General features: G+C 34.1%; 1 protein-coding gene and 1 long non-coding RNA gene across 2 annotated transcripts; one reads left to right on the top strand and one right to left on the bottom strand.

Annotated features, from left to right (window-relative positions):
• Positions 1–5181, top strand: LOC127711363 (uncharacterized). Its single transcript, XR_007986655.1, has 2 exons — positions 1–537; positions 1928–5181. It is a non-coding gene; the product is annotated as an uncharacterized LOC127711363 (long non-coding RNA).
• Positions 5182–16104: 10923 nt separating this feature from the next.
• On the bottom strand, positions 16105–18936 carry LOC127711360 (golgin subfamily A member 6-like protein 22). Its single transcript, XM_052217392.1, has one exon. It carries the CDS (start codon positions 18934–18936, stop codon positions 17134–17136), a length of 1803 nt encoding a protein of 600 aa, XP_052073352.1. The 3' UTR covers positions 16105–17133.
• Between the last annotated feature and the right edge of the window lie 5501 nt (positions 18937–24437).

Raw genomic sequence — 24437 nt, 5'->3', positions numbered from 1 at the left:
GCTTTGTTTTTTCATATAATATTCATGTACTTGATAGACCAAATACTTCAATCGTTATGTATGATCTTTAAATAAACTGAAATTGTACACCATGAATACCTCATAATTTGTTTCATTCATATTTAAAAAGCAAGGTGTTTTCTTTTCTTCAAGTAACGTAATTCGATTAAATTGACAATAGTGGATTTCATGCATGTAGGTGCATATTTTTAGTCTTATATTACATGATATCAATAAACCTATATGTGATTTAGTAATACTTGTTTGTAGTAATTAAAAACATACGAAACAAAGAAAAAGGATTACATGATTTATACAAGGATACAAAAGAAGTTACCTTTTGACAGGAAGGAATACACGAATATGTTTAATATTTCATGCAATAAAAAGAACATATGAATAATACTTAATTATATGAGTATTATTAAACGTTAAAACTTTATGATGTAAACATGTTGAAATACCGAAACTTATCTCGAACGTCCTTGTGTGTATTGAAAAGGCGGAAAACTTTATATATAATCATTTACAATGAAGGTATGTCTTTTTATTCATAATTATAACTGTGATATTTGTAGAGGAAACGGGAAACAAGGAGGCCAATATTTCATTTTGTTATAAAATTGCCCTAAAATAGGTAAATAAATATATATTTTGTGTATTGTACTTTTGAGCTAAAATCAATAAGACTGGAAAAAAGCATTACATCTGCTAACAGCAAATATCTGAAGGCCAAACATTTATACAAACTACATTGTAAGCTCAAAATTACACAGACTTCTGACGATCATGACATCCGAGACTACTGATTTGAAAATTATATATGTATACATCTTTGTGGTGCGGTTCAACTAGTTAGAGTTCTCCTCCCTCTCATATTATCGCGGTCACCGAAGATAAAATAGTGATAAAATCGACCATAACAATACACGACTAGGGGGATATTAATTTTATTGGAGCATAAAATACTAGTATCTCGTAATAGAAATTATCGAAGTACTATAGTTTGTTATCAACAATATAGTATTGCTCTTAAATTTGATTTAATTTAATCAATAATACGTATGCTTACATTTGGTTATGTTGGTATTGCAATGGCTTTTGGTTGACTCCTCTATAAGCGTACTTATTTTGAGCTCACATATTAACTAATATATGCTTATATGGCCTTCAAACTAGCCTTGAATTAAAAAATTAAAAAATAGTTTATTTTTTATATTGTCAAAACTCTTGATGTCAACTGTTAAATACATTACAATATCCTACCTTTTTTATTTTGAGGAATTCTCATTTACAAGAAATCAATGCACCCATTTAAAACAACCAATTTAAATTCTCACCATCTTTTGTATAGACTTTGATATTACAAACCTCGTTTACATGCTTGCAAATATGATCGGTTAAGAGAGATTAACCTCAAATGTATTATGCGTTTGTAATTTTCTGCTTCATCAATGATTCTTTTAGCACTCATGTGGAACAGAATACAAATAATATATGATATTTCGAAGCTTATGGTATATTTGCATTTATGAAAATGGTTGACATAACGTAGCAGGTGATTTTTAATAGTCGGAACATAGGCCTATCTCCGTAGGAGAAAATACATATTTAGTAATCTACTTTGGTAGGGAGAGCGTTGTCCGAATGTGAGAAAACATGTCCAAAAAAATTCTTTCTGTAATAAATATATGATAGCTTGAATGTTACACACCATACAGGTGGATTGTATGCATACGATCCAGTCGCAGTTTAATGAGTACTAAGGCCTAGCTCATTAATCAATTTACACAATTAAAGTAATTAGCTATTGTAAACATTACACTATTGTTTATTGTTAAACGCATTTTTGAGTGCTGAGTTATAATATGAAATGATACCGACGTTTTTCATAATTCATAAATGCACTATATATATTTTTTTTCAGCAGCAGAAACAACGCATTAAAAACCGAAAAGAATTTCAATAATTTGAAAAGGACACAAAAATGAATATAAAGATAAATATATTTGGAAATTGGTGAAAGATGAAAATTTCATCTGCATCTTAATTGCAAATTGACATTGAAAAGAACAGATATATAGATACATTAACGCTGAGATGAGCATTGTCAGTTATTGGTATATCTTGCAGTGCTCGGTATTTTAGGAATAAAGTATTGCAAAAAGTTTTAATATATTCATTTCTCCAACTCAAACCTAATAACAACTAGATATTTTATAATCATCAGACATGGTGTCGTATTTATTTTGCTATTCAGATTAAACGTATAAATCTGTGCAAATGGAAGGAACGATCGATGTAAAAAATTACTCGATTACTTTAGACAATATTCTCGAAACTATTGGTGCGTCAGAATACGTCCGTCGAACACAACAACATGGATATATCATGCAAGAACTTCTGATCTCTGCAACCCAACCTATAAATTTGGTAGTGCAGTTGAAGGAACAACAACTTCTGGTCTAAACTTTGATCAAGACTGTCTGATATGCGTTGACCGTCCTCCGGTAATCGGAGAAATTTCCAAAAAGGGTTTGACAGAATACCTTTTAATGATAACAGATGAAAATACACTCCTGGATACACAAAGCTACAAAATGTCGTCAACAATGAACCACTGAATCTTGAAGAGATGGAGGATGAAGATGAAGGAATCGATATAATGGGAAACCGGGTTTTAGGGAATAGATTTCTGATAGAAAGCATGACAAACGATGAGATACATGGACCTGCGGGAACCACTTTGAAAAGTAAAAAATTGCCAGGAGTCCCAGATCTAGACTTTGTGCCGTCATACAGATGTCGGACATGGCCAAGACAGGCTTATAGTTGGTTATCCAGACAACGCCCATACGGCATTCCAAATGCTGAGATGATTGGAAAATTCACTACTTATGGATGCTTTTTAGTTCCTGTTGGTCAGTACGTGAGCCCCGAAAAACATTTACAATGGAAACTTTCATTTTCATTCCAGGAACGACAGATAATCTTCAGTATGAGCTCAATTCAATTTAAAACTTTCATTTCCTTGAAGATGATCAAAAACAATTTTGTAAAAGCCAGAGTACCTCCAAAATCGCTGACGTCGTACCATTGTAAAACGTGCATGTTCTATATTATGGAAACTTCTCCGTCTAGCATATGGACGTCAGAAAATCTGGTTCAGTGTATCAGTCTGTGCTTACAAAAGCTTTTTCAGTGGTTTAAAAATGGCTTCATTCCAAGTTACTTCATTGCAGAGGAAAACCTTTGGAAAGGAAATACTGATACACGTGAAACAATTGTGGATATTTTGGGATCACTCCTAGAAACTACACCAATATATCTTACAGAGATCAAGTGTGATTCCACTACAAACCAGTAAAAGTCTGAAATGGCCTATATCTGTACTCGACTGTACTGATTTTTACTCGACCAGTCTGAATTGGTCTGAATTTTACTCGACATTACTCGACCCCAGTCTTAACCTTACTCGACCGTACTGATTTGTACTTGACCCTTATCTTTGCCATTGAAAATAGTCTGAACTATTACCCGACCAGTCTGAAACAGTCTTAACCCATTCTCGACCTGTACTCGACCAATTTTTTCAGTCTAAACCATACTCGACCAAAGGTCTGAACAATTCTCGACCAGTCTGAACCATACTTGACCAAAAAACCTATACTTTTTTTAATTTTAGCTTTCAAAATTAATTTCTTTTTTCTGACATGACAACAGCCACAATAAAATAAAGATAATATATAAAAACATATTTTTACATCCTTACATGATTCTCAGATTTATCAAATAGAGATAGTTAAATTAAATTATCTTATACAATAATTTAATTATATTAATTGATTTTAAAGTTTTATAGTTTTGTTAAAAAAATGATTTTCTTTTAACTAAAAACCACACCTTTACTGAGGGTAATAAAACCTTATTAACATGATTAAGGTGCTTCTTGTTTGGCATTTTTTTTTTTTTTTTTTAAACTTAATTTTCCTAAATTCCTAAAGAAAAACTATATAGGTTTCATGGTTACATACAATAGTTATATAATTATCTTTTTAATGAGGTAACAACAGCCAAAAAATCACTGAAATTGTTTAACCTTATATTAGAAATATACCTATTCTTAATATAATTTGGGATATATTATATATTATATATATCAAAAAGGGATAAAGAAATTAAAGAAATAGATAAAAAAAATTCTTCTGATTAGTGGTAAAGTATAAAGTAATACCTCCTGCTTGGGGCAAACTCATTAAAAAGGTCACACCTGGTCAGAGAGTATTAATTTCTAATTAACATTCATTAAACATTGCAACATCCTGTAAAACTTAAATCGCAAGGCCTTTTGAATTCACTAGATAAGTAATACACGAGTTTAAGAAAAAAAGGGCTTTCTTTTTACCTGTAAAACACACATGTACTGAGGTAATTAAACCTTATTAAAGTGCTTCTTGTATGCCATGTCTTTAATTTTGACAAAAGTTATTTAAATTTAATTGAAATAAATTTTTTCTGCAACTTTGGAACACATTTCCTTTTTTAAATGGTTATCAAGGATTGCTATGAAAGTTCTATTATCATGATTATATTAAATTCTTGGTTTTACAAAACAAAGGTGTAATTTTAAAAATTTATTAAGTTGCTTTATATACTATTTTAAATATATTTTAATAAAAAAAATGTTCACTGCATTATTAACTAAACTCAACTGACACCATAAATCTATACAAGGCTTAAGTAAATGGTGAAAATTGTCCAGTAACCAAAAAATATATCTGAAACATTCAAAAAAATTGGAATAACATTGAAAATATTAGTCACAATTCAGTTTTGAGATTATTTGATTAGCTTGTTTTATTTTTATTTTAAAGGTGATATATATATGTAAGTGTTGATAAATATGGTGTTGAATTTATATTATGTTTATTGTGAAATTTTGGTTTCAATGCCATATTGAATACATTTTAAATTTCATTAATCGTTGTTCAAATTTCTAGCCAGGGGAAATAGCTGTTAAAAACAATTCCTAAAATGATTAAATACAATAGATAGATACAAAAATTAGGTCTAGGTTGGTTAAGACTTAGTCGAGTATGGTTCAGACTAGGTCGAGTATGGTTCAGACTAGGTCGAGTATGGTTCAGACTAGGTCGAGCATGGTTCAGACGAAAATAAAATGGTTAAGTACCGGTCGAGTACAAGTTCAGACTGTTAAGTATGGTTCAGACTACAGTCGAGTATTATCAAGTAAATTTCAGACCAATTCAGACTGGTCGAATAAAAATCAGTACAGTCGAGTACAAATATAGGCCATTTCAGACTTTTACTGGTTTGTAGTGTTCTGTCAGGATATTCTTACGAAACGCCTTACCATCAAAGGGAATTTCCAAAGTCATACACAATCCACCTGCAATTCAGGCCGAATGAGAAAGATCTCAACGTGAATTGGACAGATTTATCTACAAATCCCATATGTGGACACTTGATTATATAATCAAATGTGCAAAGGAATTAATTATATTTGCGGCAGACGAAGGGCTAGATAAATGTATCACTTTACACAATGCAATTATTCATCGAATGTGTATGGACTCCGATCCAAGATTAGTGCTTTAGCATTCCAGTTTAGATCGACAAATGGCCTCTGCATACATCCTTCCATTTTAACAAACAAGCCTTGGATCTCAGCTAAGTGTGAAGTATTAATAATGAAGAGAAAGAACATCTTTGGAATGAATCGATGAAATTCCTTACAAATGGTATAGAATCTGAATCCATGTCCGGAAAATTGAAACTTGCAACCGTTTTATTCATGTTTAATAAAACCAAAGATTCCAAAGAAATGTTAGATAGAATTGACGAAACATTTGACCCTAAAAATTTTAATACGCATTGTGGATGCAGCAAGGAGTCTAATTATGTATGTGAAGCACTTAGAAACCGTATCAGAGAGGAAAAACTATCTACGCTCGAGATTCTAAGAAAATATATTGGGGTTTGTGTTTCGTTTTTGAGAACGGAAAAGGATATCGTACCAAAGCATCTCCACTACGAAATGTTTCGATCCGTCTTTAGTGAGGTTAGTAATTTGATATATTGTACATTACCTTCTTCTACATAAGTACACTTTGTCGATGTGTTTAAAATAGAAAAATGCAGTAAACGGTTATTAAAAAAAACTTTAAGTATGAATTTTTCCATACTTACTAGAACAATGTAGAATTCAAGCTGCAGACATTTAGTCAGATGATATAAGACAACCAAACAGAGAAAGTCATATACAAATGTAGAAAAGCGAACACTATAAAAAAGTGTAGTAAGCCCTTATTACAAATGTTCTTTAGAGGCGTTGGGTTGATGTGTAGATTAATAATTATGCATGCATGTTTGTCTATTTCTTTAAGTAAACTTCAATATGCATGTACATATTGACACTTGAACGATACCTGTTATACCAATGTAAGGTTTGGAACGCAGAAAAGAACCCAACTTTTCTTTGAAATCATCTGAACCAAGTCATGTCTCAGGACTATACAATTCTCAATTGTTTTAAAAAGGAACATTTAGCAAATTCCATATACCAGCCAAAAAAGATAACCTCGGTTTTTTGGTGGGGTTTGTGTTGCTCAGTTGTTATTTTATTGTGTTGTGTTTTATATGCTGATTTTTGTCTTTTGTTCTTTTTTCGTTTTTTTTTACAATAGTTGTCAGCTTGTCATCGACCAGTGAGTTTAAATATACTTTTGATATCATCCAAGTCTCATTCACCCTCTAACGTAATCTAATCTACGATTAAGCACTTCCATTGGTACAGAAATAATTGAACTAACTAAAATCACTTCTGCAAACAGTCGAACAATATGTACAAAACATGTTTAACCCCGCCGCATTTTTGCGCTTGTCCCAAGTCAGGAGCCTCCGGTCTTTGTTAGTCTTGTATGTTTTTTTTTAATTTTAGTTCCTTTATATGTTTTGGAGTTTAGGGTGACGTCCATTTTCACTGAACCAGTACACAATTTTATTAGCTGAGGACCACCTCCGGGTGCGGGATTTTCTCGCTGCGTTGAAGACCCATTGGTGGCCTCCGGCTGTTATCTGCTCTTTGGTCGGGTTGTTGTCTCTTTGACATATTCTCCATTTCCATTCTCAATTTTATGTACTCCATAAAAAGATTAAAGCAGTTAAGTTAAGCTAGCCAGTTATTAAGTACTGGTGTTAACCAAAAGACTGACAAACAAGAAAATGAAAAGCTCCTCTATCGTTGACCTTATAAAGATAAAGAGACGAGGTATGATTTCTAATAGGCCAACTATCCACAAGGTACAAAATGATAAGGATGTAAACAAATGCATGTCACCCTTGACACACTCTGAATGAATTGATACCTACTAGTATATATATATATTAGGGATGTCAACTCGGTGAAGATTTACTAATCGAGTACTCGTTGGATTTACCAAGCGATAATCGAGTACTCGCTCGGAAAAACATCCACAAAATGGAAACACAAAATTATACCCATTTCACGTATTGTGGGACGTTGTCTTATGGACGTAAAACCCTCAACATGATTACCCAAACCCGATATATATAATAGTTAAAGGAATTTTATACCATAATTAATAGCTCATTTACCACATGTACTAATTATGTCAACTGGCAATGATCTAATCAATTGATTAATAATATAAACATCTATAGAAAAATTATTACTCAAACAATAGTATTTGGAAATCTTAAAAAAACACATTTAATGATCAACAAAGGGGTGCTGATTAAAACTTACTAATGCCTTTAACCATTTTCTGAGGGTTGACACAGGGTGCAACGAATTGATTTATATTTAGAAATATTAACTTGAAAGCTTTTTTCTGTGACGAGTTGATATCTCAACTTTGTTACGTAATTCACAGTTCTGCTAATGAAAATATTTGCTCTGTCGATACAGAGGTAGTGGAATGACTAAGACAAGATTAGCCAAAAGTGTTAGCATTGGAAAGGTGTACTTGCTCATAGCCTACATAATTATGCTGGGAGGAATTTTAAATGACAATGAACGCAAACATTCGAAACGTATTTCAGTTTTGATTGATTTGATTACTAGTAATATCTAATTTCCAGGGAGGCGCTCCTAATAAAAATACTATTTCTTTAAGAATGCAACACATTCTAACAGGAAAACGATTAGTCAGGTATCGTTTTGGTATTCGATACTCGGTACTCGTTGAATTCCTAATATATATATATATATATATCATATATATAAAGGATAAAAAGACGGGCACATGCATAAACTGAATCACTACCTGAAAGGTTGTACATTCACCATAGGAACCACAATATGAAAATAGAAGTCATTGTAATGTAATTTAAAATAGATTTTTTAAATGGATGGACATATTTTATTTAAGTGCAAACATATATGTACTTAATCGTTTTTTTTCTTTTGTCAATTTCCAGACTCCCAGAAAACCATACGTTGACGACTGGTTTGACAGCGCAGCCGTAGAATCTGATATATTCCTGTTTTACATGTTATTCGGGGTTAATCAGAAGCTTGGTAATTATAAAGCAATGAAAATATCAAAACTTTCTTTGCTTATGGAAATGGAACGAAATGTTAATCTTACTCATGTTGATACGGCACAAAATCTAATTGGCTGTCTGTTCAAGGAAAGTGGAGATCTTGATTTGGCATGGCAATGCTTTATGGCGTCATGGGCCTTTAGATCTGACCACAGTGCTGCAAAATGGCACATGGCAATCATGTTGTATGAAGGAATAACATGTCTAGGTCTTTGTAATGAAACCGAAATTCAAGGAACAGAAGAAAGAAATGAGCTTGAAGATGAATATAATTTATAGTCGATTATGATGATAATTTTTAACTGAAATAACTGGAAGTTAGTATACCTATAAATCCGTCGTCCTGAATATGCATGAAACAGTTGCCATAGAACTAAAAGCAAACAAAACTCATCCTTTTTATAAATCCATAGCCAGGAGTTATGCTTATTGATTATTGAAAAATATAACAATAAAGTATTTCCATTAATCTTATTGTCTTATATTTTTTGTAAACAATAGTAAAGGATGAGACACGTTACCAATTCAGAACGTTTAATACATGTTTAACAGTAGCAAACGTTTGAGAACACTGATGGTTAAAAAGATTCTTTTAAAACTATGATACAATTACACAAAAACATTGTATGTCTAACAGATGTATTTAAGAAAAGCCAAATTAAACTAATTAAACCAGAAAATCACTTCAAATAATACACCAACCACTAGCAAATTAAGATCATTTCATAATAAAAATACAACAAACATTTCAACAAATTTATACAAGGTCATGCGACGTGAAACATGTTTTTGTACTTAATGCTGGACAATTTTCAATCTGAAAACACTTTATGATTGCCAAAGACACAACTGTCCAGCAGAGTTCAAATATCAGGGATATAAGCAATTATAGGTCACCGTTCGGTCTTCGACATTAAGGGAAAATCCATACAGTATAGTCAACTATAAAATGCCCCAACATTAAAATTGTTGAACAATTCATTTTGCAAGGTTTAAAGGTATTTTTGTCGTGTGTGTCTAGGATTGCAAGTTGTGGATACTAGGTATTGGTTTGAGTCCGTTGGTATATAATAAATATCGATCTGTATTTTTTCCTTTGACCTTCACAATAAGTATATCTAAACACGGAAGTTGATTTTGACGTGATTCTATTGTATATTTGATTTTTGTATAAAAGTTATTTACAAGGTATGCATGTGATGAAACTACTTTATCGTAGTTTTACATCAAACTTGTTTATCTAAATGTATATGCATATGTCTTTCATTCATATGATAAGTGGCAACCCATGCAGCCAAAGAAATCATAAAAATACATTATATAATTCTTCCAGTTCATATAAATATTTTCTGAACTGTCTATCAATAAAACATTTCCTGCGCACTAAGTTGATCTTTTCGCTGTTGATTCCTAGATCCTTCTATATGAATTTAGAGATATCTGGAATATAGAGCTTTACTATAAGTGTGTAAAAAATAATATGAAATTGATTCGACTTTATAGTTAGTAGCATTAATGTCAAAGTTAAAGGAATTAAGTGAATATATCAACAGGAACTGGTTATGAACAAAAGAAGGACACACATGTGTATAAAAACGCATCCGATATTTTAAAAAGAGGATCTACATTTTTTTAAACCAAAAACGCAAAAGGGACCTTTTTATGATCAAAAATAAAAACACTTACTGCATTAGCTGACAATAAGAAATGTTGTTTATCAGTTGTAAATGTTATGATTGCAAATGACACAAAGGTCCTCATGATGTCGTAAATAATGTGCAAACTCCATAGTATAAAGGAAGCTTTAGAAGGCCAGCGACGACAGATCGTGAAACAATTCAAAAATAAAAAGCAAAGAACAGATTTATACTAAAACAAATAATCAAAAGCCACTATGGCATACAGCAACAAGCATAACCTCTGGCTTAGCTAAGTAAAGGGAAAAAAACATTTAAAAAATGACAATAAACAGAAAGTAACGATCTAGGTTTATTCCCAGCTACTGAAAGCTATTTTAACGACCAAAATCAGGTTATTGACCAACTTTCGCCTGATAAAATATGAATCTGTCACCCTTCGACAGATATATAAAGACATCATAAGCAATCCTGGGAAAATCAATATCATAACATATTTTTTTTCCTGCAACAATTGAAATTGGTTCATTGATTGATTTAGATTAAAGGAGATAAGGAAGTGTAAACGATGTACCGATGGACGCAACCCAAACAACATGTTTACGTTGGCACAATATTGGCCCAACGCCCAATGAATAAGTGCAAAGTGGTCCTATGTTGGCCAAACGTGATGGCTGAACGTTGGCCCAACGTTGTAAATAGAGATTCTCTTATGATTGTGGTCTGCTATCTATTTCTTGCATAAATAGATATTTCTCGTACGACACTACACGGAGTTTGATACGAAAAAGTGATACGAAAACTGCGTTAATTTTGATTGGCTCATGCAGCATCAGAAGACGATATTACGACATTTCTATTGGATATTCTTTAGGTCATTGATAACTGACGATGTACATTTCGTCCATGGCAACGGACATATGTGAGTTCTTCAATAATATACAAAACACACACACTTTTCACTTGGGAATCTTCTTTTAATAAAATTTTATTACATTCTGAAACGTTCAAAAATATTTTAAATGTCTGATGTTAAAGTTTGACTCCGGAAAAGGACATTATAAGTTATATGGTTCGCTACTGACCCCCTACGGATCCATAAAGGGTTAGTAAAATCCATAGGGGGTGAGGCCGAAGGCCGAATCCCCTATGGATTTTATTCACCCTCTATGGTCTGTAAGGGGTCAGTAGTGAACCGTATGACAAATTTATCGCACGCGATACTTTTTCAGCAGCGTTTTGTAGAAAAATAAACAATGAAATACAAAAACATCAATAGATGACGTCACCATTAACAGTAGCCGTGACGTCATGAACCCACTATGAAATTTACTAACCCCCTACGGATCCATAGGGGGTCACCAAGTGACGGCGTTAAACCAATCACAACGTAATAATTTACCCGCGGTGCGATAAATGACGTCACACTGGTATGTGCAAAGGACTAGATCATGGATTCGAGGATTTTTTTTTATTTAACACAATGAGAGTGTTGATCATATGAGAAATAGGTTTAACAGCTCCTGAAAATTGAATATTGCTTGATATCAACTCTCGTTATTTAATTTAAATAGTAATAATAAACTCGCCGAAGGCTCGTTTATTATTATATTGAAATTTAAAGATAGGCGAAAGATACCAGAGGGACATTCAACTCATCAATCGAAAATAAACTGACCGTGGCAACGCCCTGGCTAAAAAAGAAAAAAGACAAACAGACAAACAATAGTACACAAAACACAACATAGAAAACTGCAAAGACTAGGCAACACGAACCCTACCAAAAACTTGGTTGATCTCAGGTGCTCCGGATGGGGTAAGCAGATCCTGCTCCACATGTGGCACCCGTCGTGTTGCTCATGTTTGTACAAACCCGACAAATAGTCTAATTCGGTAGGTTACATTCGTGAAAAGGGAATGGGATTGTAGTTACGACATTAGGAACATATCCGCTATTATCTGTGAAACGAATATTCCATAACGGTCAACCAACTCGTAAAATTTACGAAAGGATGATTTCAACTTCACCATTTGGAACTCTTGGTTTAATAGCTTCCTTGTGAGCAGCAACCCTATATCAAGGAATCATGATAGGAAATACAAGTCCGGGAATATCGTATCGATTATAAATAACTCGAGTTGATATGAAGCGATATCCAATTATCACTCGTTATGAAACCTATAAATATCATTTGGGTTTTTCAATATCACACCTGTAAGACACCAATATAACCCCAAGAGCTCTGCTCGAGGGATTACAATGGTTGAGGGTTGACACGGAGTGTGATATTGAAAAGCCATATTATATACTCTTTATTATATACATGTACCTCAAGAACAACTAATTGAGATGGGTGGGTTTGTTTCACGAGACATGACGTAATACATATCAGGGGTTTGATAAAGCCTTTGTAAACATGTCTGATATTCATTACGCGACGTCGTTCAGATTATAAGAATTTGATAAAGCGTTTGCAACTGTGACTGATATCGATTTCATCACGGATGTTTGATACAGCACGATTGTCATTAAGTGTATTACACTTACTTGTATTAGTTACCAAGTTTATTATTAGGTTATTTATCATATACTTATAGAAAATAATGGTATAATTGTACCCCTTGATAACCGTTAAAAACAATATTTAAAAATATTATCACAGTAATCAATTTTTAAACCTTTAGAATCAATTTAGTGAAAGGTTCGATAAGTTTAACCAGATCTTTTCTAAATTTACGGGCTCGATAAAAACATCACCTTAAAATTTAAGATGCGCTATTGTATCTTTGAAAGAATTTAATAAAGGTTTAAAATAATTTGTGGAAACGGAAACCTAGACTTCATGATTAACCAGTTATACATAGATTACGCTTATTAAATCCAAAACGTAACTACAGATTTGCATAGCAAATGAATTGGGATATTTAGAAAAAAATACCGTAAGTGGGAACAAATGGAAAATCACCGTAAAAAAAGAAAATTAGCAATGTGGAAAACATCGTCTCTTTTGTCGTCACTTTTTGTGAAGAGTTTCCAGTGTGGAACCTAAATACCGTTATATAGGAAAGGAAGTTATTGCTGTTTATTTATGATTTATCTAAAATGAGTTACTGTGGGTAAATTTCGGCAGTATATTTAGATAATTCTTCATACGTTTGTCAAGTCTACTCATTTTATCGGATATTTTTATCTTTACGACAAAAGATAGAAATGCTGAACAAAGTTACCACACTTTGGATTAGTTATTTAGACATTGTTAGAGGGACGTGCAGTTGAAAGATAATGCTAGCTTCTTTTCATTTGTCATGATAAGCTCCTATATCCGGTCTTCCTGGCCCCAGTCAGTAAAATCAAAGTTAGTTGCACTATTAGTCCAGCGAAATCGTCCTTCAACATTAAAATTATTTGCACCAAGTAAAGCATGAAAAAATATATGGTGAAAACCGGAAATATATAGATCAGTATAAATAAGAGTCAACTTTACAAAAAGTCAAACTCGTAAATCTTATTTTGGGGAGAAAATTGAATTTATTACGATGACTCCAAAAGAAACAAGACCAGGGGCGTCAACATAATCACAAATATTAGTACATCGGATATGAGAATAATTGACCATTTTATGATACAAGCGTGAAACTTGGCATAGTAAGGGATTAAGGGATATAAAGACAATTCAAATATGGAGGTATGAAAAAAAAAAAAAAAAATATGGCCGACAAATTAAAGATGGCCGACATCAGGTACTAAGAATGCAACATCATACACTTGATGAAGTCTACCAATATGCACCATACACTGGATGAAGTCTTCCAATATGCATCATACACTTGATGAAGTCTACCAATATGCATCATACACTAGATGAAGTCTACCAATATACATCATACACTGGATGAAGTCTACCAATATGCATCATACACTGGATGAAGTCTACCAATATGCATCATACACTAGATGAAGTCTACCAATATGCATCATACACAAGATGAAGTCTATGAAATGCAATATGCAAGAGAATTGTATTTATTGCACGGACTCAAAAAGAAGCAATTCCGGAAGCGTCAAAGTAATCACCAATATTTCAGCGGATAAAAGCATGAAAATTGGCATAGTGAAAGATTAAGGGGTATAAAGAAAATTCATATAAAGAGCCTCGAAAAAAATTTCAAATATGGCCAACATAATGTACTGGGAATGCAACATCATACTACAAATATGCAAAGAGGCAAAGGATACCAAAAGTACAATCAAACTCATAAGTCGAAAATAAACTGACAACGCCATGGCTAAAAAAGAAAAAGACAAACAGACAAGAGTTTAGTCGATATCGTAATTCAAGAAAATACATTAAGGATATGTCAATAATTATTTTTTCAAATTATTAATACACAATTATTTAAAAAGGCCTCCAAAATTCAAAATGACACCGCCCAAAACATCAGAGTTTGACGGTATTTTGTAATAATGTAGTCTAAAAATGATACAAACATTATGAAACATCTATTTGGATACAAATGCAAACCAACATATATTTTTTTGTAAGAGGTGTCATATAAACTATAAAATAAACATACAATAAAAAATGGCGTCTCTGACAAGGTCTAAATTACACAGTTATTGTTCAAGTTTACATGACTTCAGAAAATCTTTCAATTTTTCTAGCAATGAAACATATGTATGAAACCCTACAAAGATATGAAACAAGCATTTCAATTTTGAAAATGTGAGCGAAAATAAAAATGGAGCCTCAAAAGTAACTTTTTGGCAAAACAACTGTATAGAAGTGTGTTGATAATTAAATATGATTCAAATGCAGGATAATTAAAATTAAGCATCAATCAGTTTCTCTCTCGCAGTACGGTGAGCAGTTACATTATGATATGCATTTCAATGCTGCTTTCAAGAATTTACATGCCCCTCGACATCCTTTCTTACAGTGGATGAACTCTTGACATGACAGTGCAGCTTCTGCAAGCCCTGAACAGAATGATACCGACGTACCATTTCGTTTTTGCAAACCAAAAACATTTGGTGATGGCATACCAGGATTTGCGACTAAAATATTACCTCCAAACAACACTAACTAGGTAAGCTAAACGTTTCGTATGTTCTAGAAGTGCATCTCGTCACATTTTCGTGTCATTGTTGAATAGGAATATTGTCAATTGTTCTTGTCTTCTGTGTAAATAAATGTTTTCTTACTTCATTCATTGTATTAAATTAAATAAACCGATCATACAGAAGCACAACATACCATTCTATAACTTTTTATCTTCTGAATAGTATTCATTAAATGTTTTGACATTGGTTGCCTTAAGCATATTAACAAATGCAGATCCAGTTTTTTCCTAGACGGATTGTACCATTTGAAATAAGCGGTGTTTTCCATCTCTTGATTGGTTAGAAATATACAGTCTTGAAAATAAAGAACAATTACTTTATAAAGACTGCAATGTCATGTCAAGAATTCATCCACTGTTAGAAAGGATGTCGAAGGGCATGTAAATGCTTCAAAGCAGCATTGAAATGCATATCATCACAGTTGTGATCTATGGTAGATTTTTTTTTTCAGGAGGTGATGTTTAAAAAAGTGGTTTATTGTTCCTCTTTCACCAAAGACAGACGTTTTTCGATCGACAAGGTGTTATCGTCAAGTATAGACGTTACAAATATCAATACTGTCAATGAAAATTGCAGGGTTACATACCAGGATTCACTACACGAAAAGGCAGATTTACAACAATTTGGGCAATCATGTAAATGTTTGACAAATATAACTACTTTTCTGCCAGATATATTTGCGGACCTACTAATGTATGAGTCATTCTCAGAATCCGTCAAAATGCAGAACAGGCAGTTAGAATAAATACAAGTAAAAGGAATCCAAAATTTTATTATGTTCTATAAAACTATGACATATAAGAAGTTAACAAACAAAATATGCAACCTTAATCAAATGTTAAACATATAAAATATTGTGATCGAAATGGTATGGATGACGAAAAATGTCCTTCCTGTAACAACATATGTGTAGGTCCATAAAATATTTGTTTTATACTTTAGAGCTAAACATTTTTTTGTGTGTAATCCTTAAATACATATTTCACACACTGAAACTAAAAAAAACATCATTTACATTAGATTATGCTTGTTTTGTTTTCATTTGATGCATTGAAATTTTACATTTTAATATTATGTTACAAAAAAAGTATTGTTACGAGTATAAAATGGAAATTTTCATAGCTAATTAAGTTATTTGTAGTTTGAAAATAATTAACTGTGGGATATGATATAAATAATTTCATCTTACAACATATATTATTTCTCCCAGATTGTAAAAGAAAGCTTGTTACAGGAAGGACATCATTGTTATTGGATGGACTGTTTTGTTACAGGACGGACATCTGATTGTCTTAAAGTGTCTACCAATGTTGTTTCAGTCTATTTATTTTCAAAACTACACTACACAATACTGTAAAAGATATGTTTTATATATATAAGACTTAATAAAGGATGTTGAAGTCACACAATCCCATGGGAAATCAACTTGTTACAGGACGGACATCAACTTGTTACAGGACGGACATCTGATTGTCTTAAAGTGTCTTCCAATGTTGTTTCAGTCTATTTATTTTCAAAACTACACTACACAATACTGTAAAAGATATGTTTTATATATATAAGACTTAAAAAGGGATATTGAAGTCACACAATCCCATGGGAAATCAACTTGTTACAGGACGGACATCAACTTGTTACAGGACGGACATCTGATTGTCTTAAAGTGTCTTCCAATGTTGTTTCAGTCTATTTATTTTCAAAACTACACTAAACAATACTGTAAAAAGATATGTTTTAGATATATTAGACTTAAAAAGACACAATCCCATGGGAAATCAACTTGTTTCATTTCAGTTCATCTGTAATTTGATTCCATATGTCTTGATCAATTTTGTAGTGTGAATATGATCCCTCTATTTTTGTAGGTTCCGGGATAACTGCTAACACATCATCAAACTCATACCAACACTTGTCTTTGATTGTTCTAGGCCAAAAAAAGCAATTATTATCTTTTTTACCCACTCGGTGCATACATTGTACATAGATATCGCTCTCTCCAGCATCCTCTACAACACCAGGGTATGGTTTCTCGTCATACTTGATGACAACATATTTACCCACACATTTAGATGGATCTGGGACATCTTTCCAATTTGTGTCATTCTCATTACACGTAAGGCTCTCAATTTCAGATGGATTGCCAATCGTTTCTCCAACTTCATTTGCATTCTCCACTTTACCAGATTCTTCGTCACTTTGCTTTGCATTCTCCACTTTACCAGATTCTTCGTCACTTTGCTTTGTATTCTCCACTTTACCAGATTCTTCGTCACTTTGCTTTGCATTTTCAACTTTGATTTCCTTTTCCCTTTGATTTTTAATTTTTTCTTCTTTTTTCTCTACATTTTCAGATTCTTCTTCATTTTTCTCTTTAGATTCTTCCTTTTCAGGGTTTTCTTCAGTTTTCTTTTTAGATTCTTCCTTTTCATCTACATTTATTGGTTTTTCCTCAATTTTCTGTACATTTTCAATTTTTTCTGCTTTATTCTCTGCAATTGCAGTTTCTTCACCTTTCTCTACTTTTTCAGATTCTATACTGTTCTCTATATTTTCAGATTCTTTGTTATTGTTCTCTAGATTTTCCGATTCTTCTTTATTGTTCTCTTCATTTTCAGATAGACTGGTTCTCTTTCCTTTATCTGTTTGGCTCTGTAGACAGCCTACATTTTCAGATTCTCCTTTATTGTTTTCTTGATTTTTAGATTCTTCCTTTTCAGGGTTTTCTTCAGTTTTCTTTTTAGATTCTTCCTTTTCATCTTCATTTATTGATTTTTCCTCAATTTTCTGTACATTTTCAATTTTTTCTGCTTTATTCTCTGCAATTGCAGATTCTTCACCTTTCTCTACTTTTTCAGATTCTATACTGTTCTCTATATTTTCAGATTCTTTGTTATTGTTCTCTAGATTTTCCGATTCTTCTTTATTGTTCTCTTCATTTTCAGATAGACTGGTTCTCTGTCCTTTATCTGTTTGGCTCTGTAGACAGCCTACATTTTCAGATTCTCCTTTATTGTTTTCTTGATTTTTAGATTCTTCTTCACTTTTCTCTTCATTTTTAACTTCTCTTCCCTTTTCCGTTAAATTTCCAGATTCTACTTTAATTTCCTCTATAAACCAAGATTTCACTTCTATTTTATTTCCCTCTACATTTGCATTTATAATTTCACTTTTTCCTTCTTTTTCCTTTTCATGTTGATTTTGATCTTCGATTGTATCTATGTTTTCAGTTTTGAATTCTTTACGTCCATTGTCTTCTATAATGATGTTGTCTATAGGTAAGATAGGAACAAAATGGTTTGGTACCCAGTGCTCGTTGTTCATATCGGCACTCCTTGTACTTGTCCAAAAAATGTAAATAGGTTGTTTATGTTTATATTCTCTAGGTAAAATGAGGCGATTAAGGTCCTGGCGTACGTTTGGATTTCCTAATTTTGGATATACTGAATATATTGGGGTGCATAACACACTTGAAAGGGCATGTATTTGCCAAATTCCCATATAGGTTTTATCCAATCTGATCTTCATTATTTCTTTTTGGTAAATGCTTCTAATTATATTTTCGGTCAGATGAATTCCAGGCAAGTACATGTCTGAATACTGTGCATATATTGTGGGTAGGTTCTTTGAGGATTTTGTGTTTGTTGTTCCTTTTAGCAGAAAGTTATTATCCAAGTATAGATGTTCATTTTGGACAAGTTCTATTACAATTCTTAGTCTAATTTCTGATGCTTTAATATTGATTTATGTGCAAAGACACTTCCACATGATGGGAGACAATTGCCATCACTGCTTACTTTACAGGGATATAATGCCCTTGTATCTGGAACATCATCTGGATAATTATCCATTGCTTTTGCATCAACTTCCATTCTTTGGTCCATGATATTAACCATCAATGGGTTACTTTCCAAGGTCCCAAGGTCTTTTATTAGTTGACTACATCTACTCTTTAACTGTCTGTGTGATTTCACATCCTTAAGGCTATATATTGCTTCATTCATGTCAAATGGCAATTCAGTATTTGTATGTTCCTCTGATTTTGCTTTTTTCGGTTTACTGGGTCCATTTTCTTCTGTTAAGTCAATAGCATAAAGAGATTCTAAAGATTGTGGTTTTAATTTTGTTTTGACTTCTTGCTGTTTTTTATCTGCCAGTATCCTTGAAAATTTGATTTCTTGTCCTGTACAAAATGAGCAGTCACTTGGTTCCTGGCAAGTACAACTTATGTTTCTATAGGCAATCTCATAGTCCTTCTGAAAGATCAGTTGGTGTAACTTCATTGTACCTGGAATTGGCTTTAGTTGTGCTGCTTGTAGTAACTTTTGTTCCTTTTGTATATCTCTGTCGGATACTAAATAACCAACACTCTCACTGTTAGACATACAATCTAAAAATATATCTGCATTTGTAATGTCCTTGCCAAATTTAACTTCTGTGTCAGCATGTCTCTTTAAAGCACCACCTACAGCATCTGGTATCCCTTTTCCATGACCAGCTTCAAAAAAGTTCCAGCAAAAGTTTTGAAAGCCGTATTTTGGAAGGTTTGTACAAGCAAGATAAAAGTTTCCCTTCTGGCGATACTGGGTTGTTGGTCCATCACTGAATATTTCAAGGGAGGTAACATCAGGGCTCTCCTGTTTTATTCTTTTTAGAATTGGCTTTAAATGTGCCCAAATCCCTGCAGGACCATGTTGTAAATTCTCAGAAACTGTGCAAAAGGTTTTTTGATAGTTGGAAACGTAATAAACTCCAGTATGTAGGGATAGCTGTTTCTTTGAGGCGCCAAAATGCATGCTTTGAATTTCTTCACTCATTTTACAAACATAATTTTCTGAAAAGTCAATGTGCAACAGGCACTCATCCTTTTTTAGAGATTGTTTTCTGTTCTTGAAGTATCCATACTGTGCTCTTATTGTAAAAACATGTTTTTTAAACCTGACCAGCTCATCTTCAAATTTATTAACCAGATCTGAAGCAGACATTTCCATTGTCTCCTTGACAGTAAGGGTGATGTTCTTTTCTTCTTCTTTTACCAGTCTTTTTTCGATCTTTGATGTCCACTGACTAAATTCAACTTCATCATTTCCTTTAGATGTATCATAAGATATCCTGTTGTTTTTACAGACTTCGCACGTTCCAAACATGCATCTTCTTTTCAGCAAGTATGTATCTTGATCACAAGTCAGTCCATCAATAATTTTTTCTAATTCATCCGTTTCAATTATATTTGATTTTTTTAAGGCATTAGCAATATACTTAGCATTCTCACATAGCTTGCAAAGACAAGTGCTCCTGTCACTTTCATTAGGAAATACCACCCAAAATGGCCGCAGTCTGCAGAATGTTGAATAACTCACTTTTGTGGTTGACTCAGCCAGGAATTTTAAATGAATATTTTGTAAAGTATCAAGTAAAACCCGTCGCTGCTTCTTAATTTTCTTAAATGTAACAGTTTGTTTCACCCCCGTAGATAGTCTTGATACATCATTACGTTCGTAAAATTCTCTGACTGGTTTACACATTCTTCTTGATAGACTTGTTTTTACCTTTAAGGTATTTCTCACATCTATACCACAGTTACGATAAGCAGTTGTTTTCAAGTTATATTTCCTAAGCAGTGAACCTCTTAAAATGGCTGCCAAACTTCTTTTCTGCGAGTTGTCTTTAAGGTTCTGATAGGATTGTTTGATCTGTCCCTCCATTGCATAATGATATATCAGAGTTTTTCGTACTTCTTTTTGTGAAAAATTCCTCAGCAACTTCTTTGTTTTTGTTCTTGGTGTGTCTGGACAAGGCTTGTCAAGGTTTGCCCTCTTCCTCTTTTCTCTCAAATATCTTTGCTTATACATTTGTATTTTTCTTTTTTGTTTAGCCAATTTGTCTTCCAAAATTTTGTTGTCCCTGTAACATTTTGCTTGATCTCTATTTCTTTTTTAGCTCACCTGGCCCGAAGGGCCAAGTGAGCTTTTCTCATCACTTGGCGTCCGTCGTCCGTCGTCGTCCGTCGTCGGCGTTAACTTTTTACATTTTGAACTTCTTCTAGAGAACCACTGAATGGAATGAAACCAAACATGGCATGAATGTTCCTTATGAGGTGCTGACCAAGTGTTGTTACTTTGTAGCCGATCCATCATCCAAGATGGCCGCCAGCGGGGGACTTAGTTTAACATAGGACCCTATGGGAAATGCATACAAATGACTTCTTTAAGAGAACCACTGAATGGAATGAAACCAAACATGGCATGAATGTTCCTTATGAGGTGCTGACCAAGTGTTGTTACTTTGTAGCCGATCCATCATCCAAGATGGCCGCCAGCGGGGGACTTAGTTTAACATAGGACCCTATGGGAAATACATTAAAATGTCTTCTTTTAGAGAACCACTGAATGGAATGGAACCAAACATGGCATGAATGTTCCTTATGAGATGCTGACCAAGTGTTGTTACTTTGCAGTCGGTTCATCATCCAAAATGGCCGCCAGCGGGGGACTTAATTTAACATAGGACCCTATGGGAAATACATACAAATGTCTTCTTTTAGAAAACCACTGAATGGAATGAAACCAAACATGGCATGAATGTTCCTTACGAGGTGCTCACCAAGTGTTGTTACTTTGTAGCCGATCCATCATCCAAGATGGCCGCCAGCGGAGGACTTAGTTTAACATAGGACCCTATGGGAAATGCATACAAATGACTTCTTTTAGAGAACCACTGAATGGAATGAAACCAAACATGGCATGAATGTTCCTTATGAGGTGCTGACCAAGTGTTGTTACTTTGTAGCCGATCCATCATCCAAGATGGCCGCCAGCGGGGGACTTAGTTTAACATAGGACCCTATGGGAAATACATACAAATGTCTTCTTTTAGAGAACCACTGAATGGAATGGAACCAAACATGGCATGAATGTTTCTTATGAGATGCTGACCAAGTGTTGTTACTTTGCAGTTGGTCCATCATCCAAGATGGCCGCCAGCGGGGGACTTAGTTTAACATAGGACCCTATGGGAAATACATACAAATGTCTTCTTTTAGAGAACCACTGAATGGAATGAAACCAAACATGGCATGAATGTTCCTTATGAGGTGCTGACCAAGTGTTGTTACTTTGTAGCCGATCCATCATCCAAGATGGCCGCCAGCAGGGGACTTAGTTTAACATAGGACCCTATGGGAAATGCATACAAATGACTTCTTTTAGAGAACCACTGAATGGAATGAAACCAAACATGGCATGAATGTTCCTTATGAGGTGCTGACCAAGTGTTGTTACTTTGTAGCCGATCCATCATCCAAGATGGCCGCCAGCGGGGGACTTAGTTTAACATAGGACCCTATGGGAAATGCATAAAAATGTCTTCTTTTAGAGAACCACTGAATGGAATGGAACCAAACATGGCATGAATGTTCCTTATGAGATGCTGACCAAGTGTTGTTACTTTGCAGTCGGTCCATCATCCAAAATGGCCGCCAGCGGGGGACTTAATTTAACATAGGACCCTATGGGAAATACATACAAATGTCTTCTTTTAGAGAACCACTGAATGGAATGAAACCAAACATGGCATGAATGTTCCTTATGAGGTGCTCACCAAGTGTTGTTACTTTGTAGCCAATCCATCATCCAAGATGGCCGCCAGCGGGGGACTTAGTTTAACATAGGACCCTATGGGAAATGCATACAAATGACTTCTTTTAGAGAACCACTGAATGGAATGAAACCAAACATGGCATGAATGTTCCTTATGAGGTGCTGACCAAGTGTTGTTACTTTGTAGCCGATCCATCATCCAAGATGGCCGCCAGCGGGGGACTTAGTTTAACATAGGACCCTATGGGAAATACATAAAAATTTCTTCTTTTAGAGAACCACTGAATGGAATGGAACCAAACATGGCATGAATGTTCCTTATGAGATGCTGACCAAGTGTTGTTACTTTGCAGTCGGTCCATCATCCAAGATGGCCGCCAGCGGGGGACTTAGTTTAACATAGGACCCTATGGGAAATACATACAAATGTCTTCTTTTAGAGAACCACTGAATGGAATGAAATCAAACATGGCATGAATCTTCCTTATGAGATGCTGACCAAGTGTTATTATTTTGTAGCCGATCCATCATCCAAGATGGCCGCCAGCCGGGGACTTAGTTTAACATAGGACCCTATGGGAAATGCATACAAATGACTTCTTTTAGAGAACCACTGAATGGAATGAAACCAAACATGGCATGAATGTTCCTTATGAGGTGCTGACCAAGTGTTGTTACTTTGTAGCCGATCCATCATCCAAGATGGCCGCCAGCGGGGGACTTAGTTTAACATAGGACCCTATGGGAAATACATAAAAATGTCTTCTTTTAGAGAACCACTGAATGGAATGGAACCAAACATGGCATGAATGTTCCTTATGAGGTGCTGACCAAGTGTTGTTACTTTACAGGCGGTCCATCATCCAAGATGGCCGCCAGCGGGGGACTTAGTTTAACATAGGACCCTATGGGAAATACATACAAATGTCTTCTTTTAGAGAACCACTGAATGGAATGAAACCAAACATGGCATGAATGTTCCTTATGAGGTTCTGACCAAGTGTTGTTACTTTGTAGCCGATCCATCATCCAAGATGGCCGCCAGCGGGGGACTTAGTTTAACATAGGACCCTATGGGAAATACATACAAATGTCTTCTTTTAGAGAACCACTGAATGGAATGAAACCAAACATGGCATGAATGTTCCTTATGAGGTGCTGACCAAGTGTTGTTACTTTGCAGTCGGTCCATCATCCAAGATGGCCGCCAGCAGGGGACTTAGTTTAACAAAGGACCTATGGGAAATACATACAAATGTCTTCTTTTAGAGAACCACTGAATGGAATGAAACCAAACATGGCATGAATCTTCCTTATGAGATGCTGACCAAGTGTTGTTACTTTGTAGCCGATCCATCATCCAAGATGGCCGCCAGCGGGGGACTTAGTTTAACATAGGACCCTATGGGAAATACATAAAAATGTCTTCTTTTAGAGAACCACTGAATGGAATGGAACCAAACATGGCATGAATGTTCCTTATGAGGTGCTGAC

This window comes from Mytilus californianus, unplaced genomic scaffold (genome assembly GCF_021869535.1).
Source record: "Mytilus californianus isolate M0D057914Y unplaced genomic scaffold, xbMytCali1.0.p SCAF_8, whole genome shotgun sequence".
Taxonomy (NCBI): domain Eukaryota; kingdom Metazoa; phylum Mollusca; class Bivalvia; order Mytilida; family Mytilidae; genus Mytilus; species Mytilus californianus.
The sequence above is the reverse complement of the archived record's forward strand: the minus strand, read 5'-3'. Positions and strand labels throughout refer to the sequence as shown.

Coding starts and splice junctions, on each gene's coding strand:
- LOC127711360 (XM_052217392.1), bottom strand. CDS start 18,936: ATGTACTTGCCTGGAATTCATCTGACCGAAAATATAATTAGAAGCATT.